The 20,767-nt window shown below is 46.6% G+C and overlaps 1 protein-coding gene across 2 annotated transcripts in view; it reads left to right on the top strand.

The window, feature by feature from the left end:
• The window catches only part of DENND2A (DENN domain containing 2A), a 58,366-nt gene that overhangs the window by 18,093 nt on the left and 19,506 nt on the right, over window positions 1–20,767 (top strand). For both annotated transcript variants that reach the window (XM_042050568.1, XM_042050567.1), the window contains exons 2-8: window positions 5,582–5,680; window positions 7,279–8,490; window positions 9,500–9,627; window positions 12,900–13,021; window positions 15,382–15,579; window positions 17,519–17,612; window positions 18,885–18,935. In XM_042050568.1, the coding sequence (XP_041906502.1) occupies window positions 5,610–5,680; window positions 7,279–8,490; window positions 9,500–9,627; window positions 12,900–13,021; window positions 15,382–15,579; window positions 17,519–17,612; window positions 18,885–18,935 (1,876 nt within the window). In that variant the 5' untranslated portion in view covers window positions 5,582–5,609. The remainder of the gene's footprint in view (window positions 1–5,581; window positions 5,681–7,278; window positions 8,491–9,499; window positions 9,628–12,899; window positions 13,022–15,381; window positions 15,580–17,518; window positions 17,613–18,884; window positions 18,936–20,767) is intronic.

Genomic DNA, 20,767 nt, shown 5'->3' with positions numbered 1-20,767 from the left:
ACCCCCTTGTAAGGCCTGTGGTGTAAGATATGATAGATCAAAGGGAAAAGCTAGGACAGAGTGGGGTGAGGGGAGTAGGAGGCTGTGTGGGATTTGGCTCCAAAAGATACTGTAGGAGTATGTCACTTCCCAGTCACTGGTCATTCATCAATATGTTTGCATAAGTTTATCCTGCTTTTTTCTCTTTAACAAATGACTTGGTCCTGATTATCTAGAATTACCTACAGTTAGGATCCCATTACAAGTGTGATGAACTGAACAATCCTGCTGTTTGTGTCTTCAGTCTTCATGAGATTCGCATAGCCAGGCAATCAGTGTCTGCAAAGAGGTCCTCTTTTGCCTTAAACCTTGCCCTAAACTAACCATGCCCAGTACAGGATGGCAGAGTAGCTGAGGTGGGAGATGGCAAGTACAGCCCCATGCTCAGAGTGCAGTCATGTAGAGCAGCTTGTTTGGGACATTGTCCAGTTGGGTACTGGGTATCTCCAAGGGCAGAGCCTCCACAATCCCTCTGGTCTTGGTCACCCTCTTGGTAGAAAGGTTTTTCCTCATGAGTAAGCTGATTCATCCTTTCACTGGATGCACTGAGAATCCCTGTTGCTGTGGAGGTGGCCCATCTGCAGGGCTGACCAGGAGAGGAAAGAAGTGGACTTTGTGTAAGTTGCCTGAAGAGAAGCTGTTCGGGCCGTCAGCTAGGAAAGGTTCGTGGCACGTGTTGTGGAGCTCAAGTCTGAGAAAACCCTCGCCTTGCTGCTGCGTTGTTGTTGGGCACCTCAAGTCAGTGACTCCCCCATGGAAGCATCTTGTTTCACCAAGGGAGCCTCTCCTGGGTCCTGTTGCCCTTCTCAGCTCTGGCTGCATCCCTGCCTGGCTCATGTCCTCCCTGCTGTGCAGGGACTCGCTCCCTGAGGTTACACTCTGCCAGTGACCTCAGGAAGGCAGCGTGTTTGTGCTGGGAACACGGACACTGCCCGGTGCTGGGGCTGTGCACGGGGCCCACGCAGTAGTTGTGTGTGTGTGTGAGCCCAGGCACGCATCCTCATGCCTGCTTCTTCCCCCAAAGGAAAACAGGCTCCAAACAGAGCAAGGGCTGGGGGAGGGAGCCTTGAAGGCTTTAACTGTTGGCTTCCCCTTACTCATGTTTTTCCTGTTAGTGTTTTGTCTTCTTGGCATCCTTCCTGTTCTTTTTATATATATATATATATATATATATATATGTTATATATTGTTGCCTCCTTGTTGCTGTCTGTGCTGCACCTTTGTTCTGTAAAGCACTGGAGCAGGGAGGCATTACTTGAAGGCTGCTCGGAGTTACTCAGTTTTTGGGAGCACCAAGGAGAAAGACAACATGTCTTTTTTCCTTCTTAGAGCAGAGTTGGACCACCTGCAGGTTGCTCCTGGTGCTGTGAAGCCTTGCTGTTCATATGCACCAGAATTGTGTCTGGCATTCGCTTGTGGATGTGGATGAAATTTTTGAGGTGCAGGGTAAACAGAGCAAAGGAAACGTTGAGGTATGGCCTCCAGCACGCAGCAAGGGTAATACCCGTCCCCAAACCACATACCTTCGAGGTAAGCTTGGTTTATTCCCCACGAACAAAATGGCAAAGAAGGGAGGCCTGGGAGGCTTGCTGCCATCACTGCCTGACCTTCTCAGAGACAAGGCTCTTCGTGTATGGCCTGTGTGCTGGCTGTGTGCATTTCTGGGGATATGGACTGCAGGGCGTTTGCGCTCCCCTGGCTTTTGTCATCATCTGATGGCTGCACCAAGTGCAGTGGGCAAAGCTGGCATCTTCCTCTCCCTGGGGGCGTTCCTCTGGAAGCCTTCTCTGCCCTTTGAGGGTGGGAGCATGCCTCTTTTTTATGCACTGGTTGCTCTGGAAACATCGTGTAGTATCCAGTGCCCTGAACCAGATGTGCGTACTCCGAAAGCATTTGGATCGGAAGTGGGGAAGAGGGCACTGGGGGGGAAGGGGGGGGGGGCAGAAGGAAAACTTAAATTAGAAGAAAGCCAAACAGCTATTGCTGGAGACAGATGACTACAGCTCATGTCAAGGCTGTTTCCTGCATGCCAGTGATAGATCAGTAAACAAACGCCTCTTTGCGAACACAAAGCAGGCAGGAACTCTGTTTGGAAGAGAGAGGTCGGGGTAGGTCTCCCTTCACTTGGTAGCAGGAAGCCCCAGTCACATGGCCCTGGGAATTGCGAGGCCGGGTGCATGTGGGAGATACGCTGGGAGACTTCACATCCTTCCCAGGGTCCAGCCAACAGGTTTGAGAGCTCCCTCCCCTCCCTCTTTCCTCCTGCCTCCTCCCCTGTCCTTCCTTTCCCAGTTTAATTTTGAAACGCTGTCAGATGACTGCTTTGTTCCCCCAAACAATGGCAGGGATTACTGAATAAATTGCAGTGGCAAGGTTCTCCAAATGGGGCTCAGTATCTTCTCTCCCCTTTTATGGCCTTGATGTCCCGCTCCAGGATGTACATACCAGGTGCAATGGTCTCAGGCTCAGGTTGCCCTGGGGCCGTGCCTCCCATTGCTGGTAGAAAGTTCTGGTGTGGTTTTTAGAGAAAGCAGCAACCATCAAGGAGTACCAGCTTGATGGATGTGTGTATGTCCTTGTCGGGTCTCCTGCTAACTGAACTCAGCCCTGCTTGTTTCTTCTGGGCAGTTTGTGGGGCCCTGGTCACATTGCTCATGAGGCAGGAAAGCAAAGCATTTCAGGTAACACTTCTCAGCCTCTGGCAGGTCGCCCTTCCCTGGCCTTACACACACTCGTGCTCCCTCCCCACTGCCCTCCATCTCTTTCCCTGCTGTCCACACAACCTCATTACCTCCCTTGTAACAGATTGAGTTTGTGTTGGGCCCCTTCCATGTGCTGCTTTGTCAAAAACTTTCAGTGAGCTGTAGCAGGTCACAGAGATGCTCCAAAGAGCCTGAGCCAGCACACAGGGTAGCGTGTAGTTGATTGTAGGAGAGATGTGGGCAGTCAGGAGGAACAAGAGTTCCCTTTGCCCTTCACAGCGAACTGTCATGTTAACTCTGGGTGCCTTGTGGAGCCAAAACTTGGAAAACAAAAGTAGATATTCTCTGTCTACTGGAGGCAATTTTCCATCATTGCCATCACAATTCCTCTGGTCACGTGTTGGCAATGCCTGTGGGTCAGGCCTGCAAGTTATTTCTAGTTATCTTATTATTGGAAGAGATGATCATATCACCTCTGAAGCTCATTTGGGCTCATGCTTGGCCCCAGGAAATTATTTGACTGTTGGACTTATTGAGAGATACCTTATTATTTTCTGCTGTTTCATTCCAGAGGTGTCTCATTTTCCCCTCATGTGTCTTCCAATGTGTTTGGATAAATATTTACTCTTTTGAGCAGAACCAGCTAATGTGCTGCAGTAATCCTCTAGGTGATGCTGAGGGCACCATGTGTGCCCTGCTACCCAGAGGGAAGGTGCAGCCACCCATGTATCCCCTAGGGATGACTTTACTCCCTAAGCAGTGAGTGTTGTCAGTGAGGGTGTCAGTAGGTACCTGGCTGTTGTCACAGCTTTGGAAGCTCCTGGACCACTCTTTAATCTGCCTAGTGTGAGTGTGTTCCTTTGGTTACTCCAGCCACCCTTGTGCCTGGAAGGGACAGACTTCCCTGTGCCCTTGGTTCCAAGTCATGCTGATCTGCTACTTGCAGTGGTGCTCCTTTCCCACAAGACTCTTGCAGCACTCAGCAGCTGTTTTGTGGCTCACTTCTGCAAACCAAAGCTGATGGAGTCTGTCCCATCCAGCACAGATGAGGAAACAAGTGCCCCTCTTATTCTGCATCCTCTTCTTTTCGGCCTGTCCCACAGGGGGCCCATCAGGGAGCTGGCTGTGCTGAGCATCAGCACACATCTGCTTGTACCCCGATGTTTGTTAGGGGGGTGTTGTGAAAGGCTGAGAGATGGAGTTTCCTCATGGGGAAACTGAGTGATGTTATGAAGGCAGAGGAGTGCATCCCCAGCGAATATTCGATGTTTCAGCAGAGCCACAGGGATTGTGTGTGTGGACACAAGAAATGTTGTTTTTCTTACTGCGAATGGCAGTGATGAGGAGCTGCAAGGCACCACATGAGTGCTGAGAGAAGAGACTGTCCCTGCTCTAGGGGTGTTGTAAAGTGCAGAGCAGACTCTGTTGCAGCTTTGCAGGAATCTGCTTTGGCTGTCTGGGTGAGTCATTCTTTGGCCAAGGCCACAAGTATCATTAGTTTTTCATTATTTTCGATCCATAACAGTTAACGGATAGACGAATAGATTTTGTTCCTTGGGCTGGTAAATTTTCTTGACAGTGTTGCAAGGCTGCTCTGTGTCTAGAAGTGAAGTGGGTGTTTGTTCCAGTTACTAATGAGGGAGAGAAGCCAAGGGGGTTTATTGTCTGGGAAAAGAGTCTGCTAAATGGTTAGCAATGAGCTGCCCCGAGTGTGTACACATTGAGTTGACCCAGAGTTCACTCCTCGCCTCAGGAACATTGCCAGTATGGAATAAAAGGAGGGAAAGAAAACTGTGAACAAACAAAACTGATTTCCCCCCACCCCCTTTTTTCCTTTCTCTGCCCAAAAACTTGAACAGTGGAAACGAGAGATCCTTTTGTTCTTTGCTCCTTTCTGGTGTGGTGGGCTATATTTTTTTTAATGACAAGAGGCACTTGGTTTTTTCAAATGCCGGGCATGGTGAGGCAGCATCTGGCAGACCAGCCAGTGGACAGATCTGAGAGCCTTTTCCAAGTATTGCCTATAAGATGGTGAGCCTGGTGTCATTGCAATGCTTTAGAGCAGGCAGACCACCCTTTTAAGTGAGCAGAGATGGTGCTGCAGAGTAACAGAATAGCTCTATTTTGTTTAACAAAAAAGAGCATTGCAGTGCAATAAAATGGAGATGGAGTCTGTTGCACTGACCAGATAACAGTGGCACTCAAAGAGAGGGACAGTCATTCCATGAGTGCTAGAAATCATGAGGCAAACAGAATGACTCATTTTTGTGAATGATTTATCTTATCCCCACGAGGGAGTTGTCCTCTGAAATGAGATCAGTAGCAGGCTAACATGGCCCACCAGAGAGAAGGCCAGTGGCTGCAGTGCAGTGTCTCTTCAGGCTAAAATGTTTTCTGTCCCAAGCTGCAAATGTTGTGACAGTGTTATATGCCCAGCAACCACTTCAGACATGTGGCCTTAACACAGGTTGTTTTAAAATGGTTTTTGTTTTAGTCTTCTGCAAGGGGGAAAAAAACCCCTAAATCTGCTGAGATTTTGACAACAATAAAAGCCTTCTTGAAATGTGCTCCATATTTAAGTCAAGGTGCAGCAATTGATGCTGAATTAAAGACAATTTTTGCCCTCAAAACCTGTCAAGTCCTCACTGGGCTTCTGAGGGGTAATGCTATCACCCTTCTTCCCATTTTGCAGGGGAGGTAGCCTGGACTGTCGTCAGAAAGCTGTCATGTCTTGCTTCAGCTCCTCTCCTGGATTTCAAGGAGAAACGTGTGTGTGTGTAGAAGGAAAAAAGAAGGATGCTGAGCAGAGAGCAATGCTTCTTCCTTGTGTCTGTCCACAGGTGACCTGCTGCCCTGCTGTGTGCTGACATGATGACAGCAAGCAAGGCGGCCGATGTGAGCAGCAAGTCTGGGGGTGCTGTCTGCAAGTCTGTTGAGAGGTGAGAGCTTTCCATGTTCCAGTGCCAGTGTTTATTATCCCCAACACAAAGAAAACCAGAGGAATGAAACCTTCCCTCTGCTGGGCACTGTCCCTCTCTCCTCCCACATTAAAACTCACTCCATAGGTCCCATCTTGTGATTCTGTGTATTACATCATTCAGTCAGACTTCCAGTATTCCAGACTCACAGTGCTGGAAAAGGTCTGCCCCAACACAAGACCATTTGTGCTGATGATATCTCTGTTAGTGTTTGCCCCGCCTGCACTTGAAATCTTCATCCCTGGGGACTCCTCAGACAAGCCCCACTGTCCCCACCCATTGCAGGGTGGCTTCTAATCTGAGGTCCAACCACCACTGGCACTGTTAAGCCCATTTTGGGAAAGACCTTGGTGTTCACAGTGCTAGCTCTTAACCAAAGCACAATGTCACTGCCACAGCCAGGGTTTAAATATCTGTGAGTCTAAGGAAGAACAGGTCTGGCTCAGGTCCTGTTTCCACTCAGAAACCTGTCCCAGACTCAATTTGCACCACAACCAAGTCTGAAATGGCTGCCAGCATTGCTTAGCTTCAGGACAAAATTCCAAGCCTGCCAGCACACAGGGTATCCCCGTGGATGCTCTTAAAAGACTGCTAAGTTCTGGAAGAGGCACAATTGACACATTTTAGTTAATGGGACAATTTCCCAAGTTGAATCTTAGTGTTGGAATTGTGGTTAAATGGGACTAATGATATGGGTTTGCATCCCAGTAATTACCTTTTGTTGTCCTGGTGCTCTTTCCCAGGCAAACCTCAAAGACATGGCCAAGTGCTTCAGGTCAGAAACATTTTGTGTTGTAGTAATTGCCTGTTCAGCTGGATATTGATAAAATACCACAGTACTGATACTGTGATATCACACACTTGGAAATCCCTAGACTAAATATATTTGGGGTTTTTGTTGCACTTTGGACCCAAACAGTGAAGGTGTTTAATCTGAGAATGTTGAATCTCTCTGCTATGGGAGTGTGCCTGGGTGCATGGGAGCCTAAGCCCACATGTGGACTGCGATGGTAGAGCCCATAGAAATGGAATAATAAAAGTGCAGTCTTTGGGCATCAATATGCACTTGGGGAGCATTAGGATGGACTGAGAGAGATCCTCTGAGCAGGCACTGGAGGAATGCCAGCTGTACCATATGCTTTCTCCTCTGTGTAACAGCAGTAATTTTGCTGCTGTTTGCAAGTGGTCCACTTCATGTTTGCTTAATGCCTCATGATGTCCAAAAACTCTGCTGCACTTCTACACACACACATTGGTGAACCTCTCATTGGGATCAGCATATCTGATGTACAAAAAATACCTCTCTCCCCTGCAACCTACTTCTGCCACAGAGAAAGGCTCCATTTCAAACCTCGTCTTAGTTTTAGTGAGAGAAGGGCAGTATGTTCTCGCTAGAAGGAGCTTTACCTGAGCATCCTCCCCTCTAAGCCCATGTCAAGTGCTTGATTTGAGCATCCTCTGCCATCAGCTTTATGAGTAAAACTTGAGGAGCTGATGAATTAAACTGAGGATGAGCAATGGCTGTGAATGTTTCTTCCCTTTTTGTCTTTGATATGCAGGATCAAGCTTGCAGATAAAAACAGTACAGCAGCTGTGAAGGAATTAGAAAGACCTTTGTGTGGATTTTTGGGTGAGAAATGTTCTGAAGATTCCTCTGTTGCCCTGGGTTTAACACCCGAAGCGGAACCAGTTTCGCCTGTGGTGAAGAACCCACTGGGAGCCTTGGAGAACTTGATGCTGGATCCAAGGCTCGACTGCTTTCAGCAGAACATGCTTAGTCCTAAAATGATCATCAGTGACCCATCTGTGGATCTGAATGTCAAAGAAAACAATAAAATCATCAAGAGACAGATAGGAGGCACTCAGAATATACGGTCACCTGGAAAAATTGGCTTGAGGAATAAGTCCTTCAGCATCAAGGACAAAATTTCAGAATGGGAAGGGAAAAAGGAAACGCAGTCTTCTCCTCGCAGAGAGGAGGAGCCGGGAGTTAAAGAGGAGCACAAGATGCCTTGTGTAACTGAGAAGATGAGTGGGGAAGCACTGGTGACTCGGAAAGTGGAGACCAAGAGACTTACGAGCTGGGAGCTGGAGTGCAAAGGGGCAGGCAAAGAGAATGAGCGGAAAGCAGGAACTCAGAAAGGCACAGGGCAAGCAGCAGAGCGAAAGGGGGAAGCGCCGAAGGATGAGGAAGTGGAGTTCAGCCCTGGAAAATGCAAGGAGGTGAAAGGTGGGAAGTGGGAGGTCCAGAAGGAGAATCTTTCAGTGCTTAGTCAGGTCAAGAAGCTAGAGCAGGCTTTGAAAGATGGCTCAGCAGAGCTGCAGCCGCAGTTGCCTGGTACTTACTATTCCCCACAGTGCTTGCAGGAGAAGGCAGCACAAGGGCACACCACTCCCGAGGGCCATGAGGGCACATGTGGGGCTGAGCTCAACAAAAGGCTTCTTGGCGTGGACTCTGAAATCAGTGAGCCAATTTTTGGGACTCTAGAAGAGATAAGATCTTCTCATGTGAAATCCAAGCACTGCACGGTGGAGAATGTGTACACAGAGCCAGGGGTGCCAGAGAAGAAGCCCTTCATCAACCCACTGCCCAAGCCTCGGCGGACTTTCAAACATGAGGGGGAAGAGGACTGGGTGCCAGCAGTTAGGAATAAAAGAAACTTACCCCCTCTGCCATCCATTCCTCCCCCTCCTCTGCCCTCGTCTCCTCCCCCATCAGCTGTCAGCAGAAGGCTCTGGAGCGGGAAGCACAAGAACAACGCTGACCACAGGTACTTGGGCTGTGTTTCGTGAAGCTGTTGGTCTTCATGGTGGAGTCCACCTTCCCATGTTTCTCTGAGAGAGACAAATCTTCCCTTTTTGCTCAGAATCTCCAGCATAACCAGCACTCAGTCATCTCTCCGAGAATGTATGAGTGGCCAGCACAACTCCGCAGGGTAACTGTGGAGGAATAAGTCATGGCAGATTTAAGGTCACTGTATTTACATGGCTTAACCTTCAAGCCTAAAATTGAAGGGTTTGGGGTTTTGTTTTGGTTTTCTCAGCAGAAACTATTTAATTACAAAATGACCACAGCTGGTCTGGAACAGGGTTTGCGATGAGAATCTCTAATCTCTGCTGCAGCATTTTCACTGTCCATAGTAAACCTCAGTGAATCTGATGCATATATATTCTTCCGGAGTGCTTGCTTGCCTTTTATCCCCTCCCACATGATTGTCACACATTTTTGGGGTGGGGAACATAAAATATACGGCTTTTCTAATGCCCTCTGGATAAATTGTCACTTAAAAATTCCTGGCTCAGTTGCAGAAAGGAAATCAACTTGCTAGGTTTGCTCATGAAAGGCACGGTTTTACTTTCTACTGTTCTGCAAGCAAGTTTTGTTTTCCTGTGCTGCTCAGAGAGCTGATTTTGGGGCCCTCTTATGCCTTTTGAGGGCGGTATCTGTGCTGTAAATGGGACCTCTCATGTCCTAAGGTTCTGTGCAGTGTTCCAGGATGTGCCTTTTAACACTTGCATCTTCACAGTGTGCTATTGCCATGACAACCCAGATTATCTATGGCACCCCCAAATGCCTTTATTTGCGTGGCTGATAAAACCAGCCAATCTCTGTGTTGCTTTTTCATGCTTTATATGAGATGAGGCTGTGAAATGTTCTCAGTAATTTACTTTGCCAGCTGTGTGGCACTTTGGAGAAGTGAATTAGCTGTAATTTGGTTATAAATGCTGGTTAACTGCATCAGTCTCCTCTCTGCTCCTCCTCCCCTCTCTGTTGTGCAGGAAATCGTATGAGTTTGAAGACCTGCTGCAGTCATCATCCGAGAATGGCCGGGTGGATTGGTACGCGCAGACCAAGCTGGCCCTCACACGCACTTTATCTGAGGAGAACGTCTATGAAGACATCCTGGGTAGGAACTGTGGCCAAGGAAGGGAGCTGACTGCTAGTCCTGAGTAACAGGGACTCGTGGTCAACAGGCATTCAGCAGAGGTGCTGAATAAAGTATGTTTATTATCCAAATGTAAACCAGGACACATTTTGCACATATTATTTGCAAGTAATAAGAAAAATGGATGGGGTACTTCAAAGCTCATCAGCTTCAAAGACAAACCTGAGGCATATGGGAAGCAGCTTTTATTTTCTGCTGGCGTCTCTCCTTTGCCTTCCTTTCGTCCTGTGGATTAATTCTCACAGCTCTGATCTGTCCATCGTGGTGATTTTGTCAGTCTGAGCAGTCTGAAAACATAGCCTTGAAGTCAGTTCCACAGCTCAGGAATAGGACTGTGTATGGCTTCAGGTACCATTGCAATTAAGAATCTAAGTCCCACAGTCTTTGAAATTGAGTTTCATTTAGTTCTCTAACTTCAGTGTCATATCAATGCCATTTTGAAGATTATTTCCTGTAACTCTCTCCATTTCCTGTAACTCTCTCTTCACTATATTCTCTCCATGAATATAGTGTTTTTTAATATTGTGAGTTAGGTGGCCTTTGATGGAACGTAGAATAGAAGTGTCCCTCTTGAAAAAGCCTTAATGAGTTTTAGTAGCTGTAGGCTGGTGCTGCATGAATCTCTTGGCTGAGTTCAGCAGATTAGGAAGGGAATAGCTGCATCAGCTCTTGCCATGCAGCTGTAATCCTACAAAGGTGCTCTGTGTTGTTCAGTGTGGGAGGAGCTGCACTTTCCCAGGAGGAGGCCAGGCATTATTATTTTGATATGAATAAAATCTGATCATAGTTGATGAGAAAGGACTCTTAGAGGAATTGTGTTCCTTTGGGACTGATGGCAGACAAGGCAAGTCCAATCCATTCTTTTTGACATTTTTGAAGCTGTTGGCCTCATTTGTGGAGCTAAGGGCCTTGTGTTTGCTTTTTTTTCTTCTCTTCACTTGGGGGCCCAAAGGAACAAGGAGTGTCTAAGCAGCTGCTGTGGGTTTTTTGTATTGGGGCATGATGGGAGGTCTCAGAAACTACTGAGTAAGGGTCACCTTGTCAGCTGGAATAACATGGATAGCATTACAGAGTGGCTGTGAAGGCAAATCCATCTATTCAAACACAAGCACACCCCTGTGTCCCAAGTGTGCAGGGAACTCAAATATCAGCCTGAAATTCCTCTCCCCTCTGTCTTTTAATTGCAAAGATTTGAAGAAAACAAGGTTATGGGTAATTGTCAGCTAACAGAGCAGGTTTGGGTTTTTGTTTTCTTGCTGCATGTTAAGGCTTTGCCTGGAGTCAGTGATCTTTAATTGGTTCCTGCAATCCTGATGGTGTTACCATGGAAGCTTGGGAAAAGGGGTGGACAGGGATAACTCAAAATCAAAAGCTGCAGTTTTGTTTTTCACAAGACTACAGACAAGTTTAATCCACAAAACAAACAACCTGTGCAAACCTCACCAGTGGAGGGGGAACCAAGACTTCAGCCACAGGACACCGCTGCTGGCCCACAGACAGTCACATGTGTCCATCAGGAGGTGCAAGCACACACATGCACACACTTGTGTGACTTAGGGGGGTTTGGCTGCTGGTGGGATAATGGTTCCACTTCCCAGCAAGTCACACAGATTTCCTTCATGCACCCTTTTTTCCCCTGTTCACCATTGCTTACCTGGAATATTGGAAGCTGGCAGCTGGATGACTAGGTTTATTTGTAAAAAGGAGGGACATGGTGTCCTTTCTTCTAGACTGAAGCTAATTGGACTTATTTAGCAGTTTGAGGGTGGGACAGGCAACAGAACCCAAGCTTGTTCTTTTTTCTCCAGTCTTCCCAGTTGCATGACAGCTGAAGTATGTTTTCAGTACTGAAGAGGCCATTGAAATTAGGAAGTGGAGCCAGTTTCAGGGACAGGAGAATGTTTGCTGACCAAGTGTTAGTGCAGCCTTGCTTTGCTGGTGTCACACCCGCCTGCCTTCTCCTCCGTGGTGAATTTGGATCCCCCTCTTGAGCACTGGGTGTCACCAGCCAGTGCAGAGAACAGTGCTGGGAAAGACTTGGGTTTGTGTCCTTGTCTCAAGAGTTCAGCTGCGCTGCTACCCCAGCTGGGCAGGCAGGTGGGAGTGCACTGGTTAGACAGATCCCACAGCCATTGCTGCTCCTGCTGCAGTGTCTTGGAGCACCACTGACTCCCAGACTTTACTCTCAGCCAAGCATTATGTGACAGCAAGAGAAAGGCAGGTGCTTCGAGTCCCAGCTGTCCGCTGGGATGTGGCATGAAATGAGGGCAGTGAAGAGACAAGGCTCATAACACATCATTTGCCTGTGCAGATGCTTGGGCTAAGCCTTTGTCAGTGGTTTCTTAGATGCTCAGGTGGAGATGTCTCAACCTGCTTTGTCAGAGTTGTGTTCTTTTTGAACACGCTTAGGCTTACAGTCCCCAGCACTGCTGAAGAGTGGGATATGAGAAGTTCATTATATATGATTTTGGGTGTTTAAAACTCAAATTAGTTGTGTGCCTCATCTCCAGAATTACTGGGAAGGAAGGAACCTACATCTACTTCAGAGGTGTGTGTTGTGTCCCACATCCCCTCCCCCCAATCCTCTTCCAGGGCAAGAGCATCCTGACTTCGGGTGGCTTCATCCTTCCCTCTTTCTAAAGTAAAGTGTGTGAAATTGAAGTTTCCATGATCGATAGATTTGTTTGAAATCCTGGATTGTGTGATAGATACCCATGTTCAGAGAGTGGATTAAATCCTTTGCAGTCAGCCCAAGAGCAGGGCACCACTTAAGCCCCAATTAAGTGTTGAGCAGGGGTCCCCCTAAATGTGGTGCTTAAACAGAGAGAGGACCTTTATGCTAGGCTTCAGCTCACAGTTTCATTTGAGCAGCTCTAAGCAGAGGACTGGAAAGAAGGAAATACAGTTATGAACTAATGTGCATGAGAACATCACAGCTCTTCTGGAGACAGGAGAATGAACTTGAGGGCTCACAGAGTCTTTTCCATTAGTAGTATCTATAATACGTTTCTATGGCTACATTTGTCTGTGTCAGGGTTTGGACACTGCCCAGCAAGCAGCTGGACTTCTAGGGCTATGGAGAGAATGAAGCAATTGCAGGAATGCTTGAGAACAGGTCTTTATGTCTGATGTGGGAAGTGGGAGAAGACCAGCAGATCCCCAAACAGATTTTTATGGCAAACCTCAGAGATTTTCTGCACTTACAATCTCTTGCCTTTGGCTCTTTGCTGCAGATCCACCATCAAAGGAAAACCCTTATGAAGATATCGAGACCAACAGCCGCTGTTTGGGGAAGAAATGTGTCCTGACCTTCCCAGCATCCCCCACCTCTTCTGTACCTGGGACTCCCACAAAGGTACTTTGATTCAAGTGGCCACCTCTTCTGCTCCAGAAAGTTTTTGGGTAAAATCCAGGTCCTGTGTGGAAAAAGTGAACATCTTCATCATGTTAGGGATTTTTCCTTTATGTCTTTTGCCACAGAACACAGTGTGATAAGAGGTTTACTGCCCTTCAGTGAGGTAAACAAACAAACCAGCATTCCCATATATAAATGGTTTGTTTGCTTTCACTTGTTTTTTCACTCCAGGATTGCCTTCCCTGGCGGTGTGGGAAGACCTTCCTCCCCTCAAAGAGGGCATGGAAGTATTTGGGTAATCAAGGCCTGCAGCAGCCTCCTCTCAGTGTCTGTGGGCAGTGCAGTCTGCCCATGCTGGTGCCCGGGTACCTCTGCAAGCCCCCCTGCCTCAGGAGGCATTTTTTGCTCTCTCCATGCTGAGACAGGTTGCTGGTAAGTAATGCAGTGCAGTGGAGGGCCAGTCTAGAAGGGTGTCCCCACCACAGCCCAGCTCACAGCTTGGTGCCTTTTTCCTCCTTGTCCATGGAACCAAAAGAAGAGGTAAAACTTTGGCTGGCACCGCTTGCTCAGAGCTCAGGGTTTTCCAAGGCCAGCCCTGCTCTCTCAGCCTCCCAGGCTGCTGTGGTTGATTCATGTTGTCTGTTTAGATAGTCCAAGCCTGGGACAGCATGACAGCCAAAATCATCTTGGCAGCAGCTGGGTTCGGAGTGGATAGCAGGGATCTAAACACAGCTTTCCTGACCAAGGGGTTTTCTCATGCTTTCCTAGTAACAACTATTATTAGAGCTGTTATCCAACATTTCCAGAAGTTTTATGTGCAGTGTTTCTTGACATGCTGCTCTTTTCCAGCCACCTTAATCAGCAACTAAGGTGTCTTTGGATAATTCAGCTCTTTAATGTGAAAATTGTTCTGTGGTTCTCAATCCATGCTCCTTGTTGCTAGTTAGGCCTAGAGCAGCAAGGGGCTATGTGAATGAGTGTTGGGATGAGCTTGATTTCCCTCAGAGAGCTTTGCAGTCACCTGTGCACCCAGATTTCCCACATGTGCTATCGAGAGGGGGCTGCAGCATTGCCCAGGAATGCCTTCCACCAGAGCTACTGTTCCCAGCAGGAGAGCTGAACAGGAGTAATTATGTTACAGCACAGTGCTTTGGGGTCTAAAAGCCACCGTCTGCATCAGTCAGAAAAATGCTGCAGCTCTCTTGGCAGCTAATGGGTTTGCAAATGCAGCATGCATCCTGCTGGAGAACCTGGCCAGGCTGCAGTGACAGGGAATGGGTCTGGACAGACTTGCAGTAGCAGCTCATATCCCTGGTGCAGAATGAGATTCTTCAGTGCAAAGACTCCTTACAGCCTCATTTTAACATGACTTCTCTGTGGGTGGCAAACATTTTTGTGAGCTGAGCATCTTCTGCTGAATCCAGAGACACCTGAGCTAAGCTGAATGAATTAATTGGTCTGACTAATAACTGCTGAGTATGTCTGCTGGTGGAGTCAGATGGTGATGCTGCCTCAGCTACCGTCGCAGTGCTGCTGTGAATTGTTCAGAACCAGGTTGGATAACTCTCCCCCACACTTCTTAGTGCCATGTAGGTATGTCCTCTGGCATTGCAGATACAGTTCCCACAAAAGGTGCAATTTACCTTGTCATAACTACTGGGAAATTCTGTAGGAGAAGATAAGAAGTGTTCTTACTGAGCATCTTTCTGGTGAGAAGTGGTTTGCCCTTCTTTATCTGGAGCTGAGTTTTCTACTTCTCTGATGCTATTTTTGGTCAGAGACTTTAGGAACTTTACTCTGCTACTTAAACATCTTCTGTTGTGCTCCCACTGAACCTGCTAATGAGTTTAGGAGGAAAGCAGTCTCCATAATTGTCTAACAGCATTTCTTGTACACTCTGAAATATCTGATTCTGGCTCCTGTCAGAGGCAGCCATACTGACAGTGCTTTTTGCCGGCTCTCACTGCTCTCAGTTCCTCCTGGCTAGCTGCTCCTTACCCCAAATGCTTGTGGTTGGTTGGTTAGTCTTGCCCTGTTTACAATCCCAGCCTCTGGATTACCCAAATCCTGAGAGATTTTTTTTCACACTGGAGCAAGGCCTTCTTGGCCAACCCCTGAGCTTGTGTTCTGTTCTGGAATGAAAATGGGATGGTTCAATTGCTGGTCAAGCTGGTGCTGGTGTAGCCCAGTGACTGCATGGGTTTCTTGCGTGTGCAGAAATCTGTGGGCACTCTCAGGCTGTTTTGACAACTGAGTGCTGTGGCTGCCCCGCTGGACTTACTGCTGTGACAGTGTTAGCAACCTTAGAGTAAAGATACACGACGTACTGTGCTCATTCATTCCTTCTCCTTCATTTCCAGTTGCTTTCCAAACCCATGTTTTTCCGGCAAAACTCAGAGCGGCGGAGTTTCAAACTGCCAGACATATGGAAACTGAGCCGTGATGGGACTGGGTCACCATCCAAAATCAGCCCTCCCTCAACCCCCAGCAGTCCAGATGACACCTTCTTCTCCTTGGGAGACTCCCAGAATGGCAAGAGGAGAAGGAAGATTCCCAAGGTAAATCCAGGGCTTTGTCTTTTTTGTTTGGCTTCTTCCAGGCAGGAATGTGAGCATGAGACCATGTTTTCTTTAGTTTTCAGTGTGGCAGCCCTGCAGTATAGCTGATGTCCTGGCTGTTGATTTGACTTGTGTTTAACCCCCTTTCTGCCTGAAGGAGAAGGCACACAAACATGTCTGCACCTTTTAAAGAAGTTATTTTTCCATCTGAGATTTCATGATTTTCTGGATAGATAAATAATAAGGAAAAAAAAAAAAAAGCATTGTAATTTATTGTAATTTTGGGATAGAAGTTGAAGTATGTCCGAGGGGAAAAAAAAGGCAGAAAAGTAGTTCATATTTTGCAAAAGATAAACCCCATCATACTTCCTTCTGTGCTTCCTGGGTGGGACAGTCAGAAATTGTCTGTGTGTTGTGTGTTTGTTTCCTTCTGGAAATGTGTTGTTCTTTGCTTGGTTTGATTCATGCACTGTTTCAATTCCAGGTAAGGTGTGATTGTAGGTGAGCAATGAACATAACGACAATTGAGTGACAAAAGGACTTTTCTCCAGTTCTGAGCATTTTTTGCAGCAACATTTCCTATTTCTTACTTGGATGCAGCATTACTCTGTTTAAATTTTATTTTCTTTCAGATCTGGCAGGATGTGTATTCAGCCCAAATGAGGTTTGGCAGGAGTCTATCTATTGAGTGTTTCAAAAACACATTATAAAAACACAGTTGCTTATCCTGGTCTTTGCAGGACAAGCAGAGGCTACTGGGGACAGTCTGTGGTGATTTTTTTCCAAACCCACAGTTTTAATTTGGGGAAAATGGGATGTGTTTGTGTATCTTCTTTGTTTCCTGGTTGCCAGATCTGTGTTCATGTTTGCATATCTGATTTTTGAATGCCCTCTCTGTGTGCCTTTCAGGAGTGAGCCAAAGACTGCAAATGTCTGGGGTTTCTTTCCCAGTATGTCTATACATCTGTGCAAGGGCTTGAGCTCTGTCAGTGTGTTCACACATACTTTTATGTCAACTGAAAAGAGGTTTCCAAGTATTTATTTACCCCGCAGTGCCACCGAGCAGTCTTGCTTGAGGGCCAGCTCAGAACTGAGGTTTACTGTGTCAAGGGCAGCATCACCTGGGGCTTGAGCTGGGCTTCTGTGTGAAGGCTGCACTGCCACATCAGAGCATCCTGCCTCCCACTTAAATATTTGCATTCAGAGATGCCTGACCAAGTAGGTGGTGGGTTTGTCTCACCTTGAGCTCTCAGGACATGTGTGGAAGGATCACAAGCTTTATGGAATAAATCTGAATGCTGTGGCCATGTCCTGCTGCTCCTGCCTGGGACCTTGAGAAGGAGGCAGGTCTGCTCAAGCAGGAAGCCTGGCATGGTTCTGCTGCAATTCCCCTCCCCTTCAGGAATGGACAGGGACACCAGAGGCACTGAATGAGCCACTAGGCCCAGCTATGCCCAACACTGAAATGTCCTCTCTCTTGGTCAGCTGGGAGGACAGGGATGACAGGATTTGCAAAGGAAACCAGTAGTGTAAAATACTTCAGTATCACTGGCTTCCACCCTTCTCAATTTCTTAGTCATCCTCCGGACAGTTTTCTGCTTCCAAACCTGCAGGACCAGGGCAGTGTGCCAAGGGACCCTCTGGTGCTCCCTGGAGCATGGATCATGGTATGGAGAGATGGACACTGTCAAGCTTATACAGTTGCACAGTGTGGAAGTGCATTAAGGTGTGGCCTTTCATCAGGCCTTGTTTTCCTGGGCTCCTGCTGTACCAGAGGGAGCGTGGCCACTGGCAGTACAGCATAAATCCTGGGAATTGTGCGTCCTGGAGCATGAAATGAAGAGTTTCAATATGGCCAAGGTTGGGAAAAAGAACACTTTGCATGAAATCCTAACTGGGGAGGAAATTAACCTTGTTTGTTTGTGTGTTTGCTGAGCAGCTTGTGTTGAAAATCAATGCCATTTACGAGGCCCGGAGGGGAAAGAAACGTGTCAAGAGACTGTCACAATCCACAGAGAGCAATTCAGGGAAAGGTAAAGGAGCTCCAAACCATCCTACAGCTAAGACTTCCTGAGGACTTGCCTTGGACTTTAGACTGGCTTAGTGGTTTATGTGACACTTTCTAGCACTTCTTCCAGTCCAGACTAAGGTTGAGTTGGGGTTTCCACTCTTCTTTTTTGGTAAGATAAGGGCTGTTCCTCTGCCCAAAGGACTTTGATTCAAATTGAAGTTTTCTGTTTTTCTTGCTTCATTTTCATTCCATGGCTTTGCATGATAACCTTATAGGTCACACCAAACATGTCCCCTCTTTTTGATGTTTATTTCTGGAACATGCTGGAAGCTATGGAGAGGAATGTTCTGTCCAAAAAGTCTGATTTGTTGAGATCAAAATATTTTGTGGGAATGTGTCACTTCAGTGAACTGTCCAATGGAAGAGAGTAGATTTTGGAACAGCCCTGGTTCTTTCACCATCCCAGTAAACAAATAGCCTCAGTTGGGAATCAGGGTTTCTACAACTGACTGTAGGACCATCTCCATCATAGCAGGATTGAGACTTTCAGGCTTCCTCTGTCAATTAACAACTTGCCCAAAGCATTCAGACACTTCAGAGCAATTACTTTTAAGCATCTCTTTAAAAATTAAGATTGTCTTTCCAATGCAGTGTTTTTTTCCAAAACACTTTAATTTCCAACAAAAGGTGACCACCTCTATTTGTTTCCCACAATTATTTGTTACTGTTTATCCTATTTCATAAAGCATAGACAGCCACAGGGTGGATGAGTGTGTTTATATGAACTTTCAGAGGAGGCATCCCAGACTTTTTATACCCCTCCCTGAAGCATCAAAAGCATCATTCAGAGAAATAGATCACTGGACCATATAGACCTTCAGTTTGATTCAGTCTGATAATTTTTTTGTTTCTTTCTTTCTTTTCTTGGTTTTATCTCACGTCCCACAAACTAGTGCATATTAACAAGTATTTTGCCTTGGTGTTGTGCTTATACAGACTTGGATAAAATACTGTCCTGGCATTTTATTCTTATGCAACTCTTCTGGCTGTGAAAAATTGATTTTGTTGTTGTTGTTGTTTATTTGGGTGTTTTTTTCCCTAAATGAATGGGAGGATACCAGGGTTGGAAAGCTAAATGTCTGTGGGCATGTGGACTCTTGAAAAGAACAAGGCCCTTGGGACCTAAACTGCTTCCCCCTGAAGTTTCCAGGCCTGGCTTTCTCATGCCAGTGATAAGAAATTTACAGTTATAAATATTTTCCTTAATTCATCTTACCCTTTCTTTTTTTCCTAGTTACAGATGAAAACAGTGAATCAGACAGTGACACTGAAGAGAAGCTGAAAGGTAAGGCAAAAGTGTGAAGAGAGCAAATGGCTCCTGATAAACTCTGCTCTGAGGTCCTGGGACAAGATCTCTCCTCTGTGTTCTGCCTTTGGAGAAGGACCTTGTTTCTGCATAGAACACAGTGAGAAGACAAAGATCTCAATGCTGCAGAAGAAAATCCGTGGGCTATAGGAGCCCAAAACAAACATCTCTTCCAACTCCCATCAAAGCTCCTTGTTGACTGACTTTCCCAGGAGGAGTATTGGACACTGATGAGATACAGTGAGATTTCTTTAAGTGTAGAGTCAGAAATGTGTGACCAGACTGGCAGAAGCAGTGTTGCATGGGACTGGATGTCCAGACACCTCACCACATGCTTACTAAGGGAGAAAAGCCACCAGCCAGACTGGCTAGCTAGGAAAACAGAGTTGCACTATGTGATTTATTGCTGGTTAAACTCTCCCGCACTGGCTGGGTTGGGATAAAGCACTGCATTGCTTTCTTCACTCTTGTAGGATTATTTGGTGTAGTGGTCTCCATAATACTCTCCTGAAACCTTCTTGTACTGGTAATTAGCCCATGGACATGATGAGGACATTGGTATCTTTTGGGAATTTGTGTGGCAAATTCAAAGTCCTGGCAGAGTTAGAATGCAAGATGGAAACTCCCTTACATTCCAAAGTTCCCTGACTCACAGGCACATCTGATCTGGATAGCAGGTCAGTTCCAAGCCGAAAAGACAGGCATGAGCAGCACTTGGGCCATGTGTGAGCCACAGTGCATTGTGTGTGGGAGTGCTCATTCTCACCCTCTTTCAGGTTTTCAGAAGTGAAAGCTCAGACTGAGTTCCCTCTTGTGAGCACAGCTTCCCACTCAAGAGCTACAGTATCCTCTTGCTTTCCTCTGCATTGAAATCTTTCATCTGTGTTGCTATGTTAGCAAGATCAAGCTGAAAATTGCTGCCACTGTCTACCTTTTGACAAGTCCTGAGGCTGGCCTGGAGACAGGAGAGAGGGTTTGCACCACGATGGTGCAGAAATTACATTCACAACTGTCCTGAAATGTGATGTTGTGAGATACAGACCATGTTCAGATTTAGTTGAGATGTGGCCAGAAAGACTTGAACTCTTGTCTGTTGCTGGTTGCTATAGTGAATCATGTGCATCATCCTGTGTTTCTCTGTAACTGCAGCTCAGAACTCCCCAGAGAGAGGATGATGGAGATCATATGAAGTCACCTCAAATCCAGCAGCACTGGGCTCTGAACGATACCCAGATCCAGACCTGGGTCTGAGTGACTATGCAAGTCTACATAAGTTTGAACAGGAGCTCTGGCACTTGCTGTTTGCTCTAACTACACCTGTATTTTTCTTTATGCCTTGTTGAACTGTCGACTTCCCTATTTTTGAATAGGAAAGTGAGATGATTTAGCAAGTCTCTTGTATCTGGGACTTTGTTTTAAGTACCAGACCAATCGCACCAGCCAGTTACTGCTGCTCGGCAGGTCACTGTACATCATCTGAGACACAGTAAATCATGAGGCTGTATGTCAGAACTGGAAGTGCTGACCCTCAGGAAGGAAAAATGTTGGAAGACAAACTCTGCCATGATGACAGCAGTAAAATTCTGGTATCTTTATAACATAAACAGTGCAGATCTCGAGCAAGCTTTTCAGAAGCACTCAGCATTGCTGTGACACTGCTCCTTTTGAAGTCCGTGGTGAAACAGAGACCACTTCTGAAAACTTTTGAAGCTTTACAGCCCTAGAGCAAGTAACATAATAGGTGACAAGAGAAAGGAGTCTAAGCCATCTTTCCAGGGCTTTAACTGTCCAAGATTTTTTACACTTTCTGA

This window comes from Corvus kubaryi, unplaced genomic scaffold (genome assembly GCF_017639235.1).
Source record: "Corvus kubaryi isolate FWS band 111438036 unplaced genomic scaffold, C.kubaryi_AGA036_p1.0 74, whole genome shotgun sequence".
In the NCBI taxonomy this organism is placed as follows: domain Eukaryota; kingdom Metazoa; phylum Chordata; class Aves; order Passeriformes; family Corvidae; genus Corvus; species Corvus kubaryi.
This window is presented reverse-complemented; position numbering and strand designations above follow the sequence as displayed.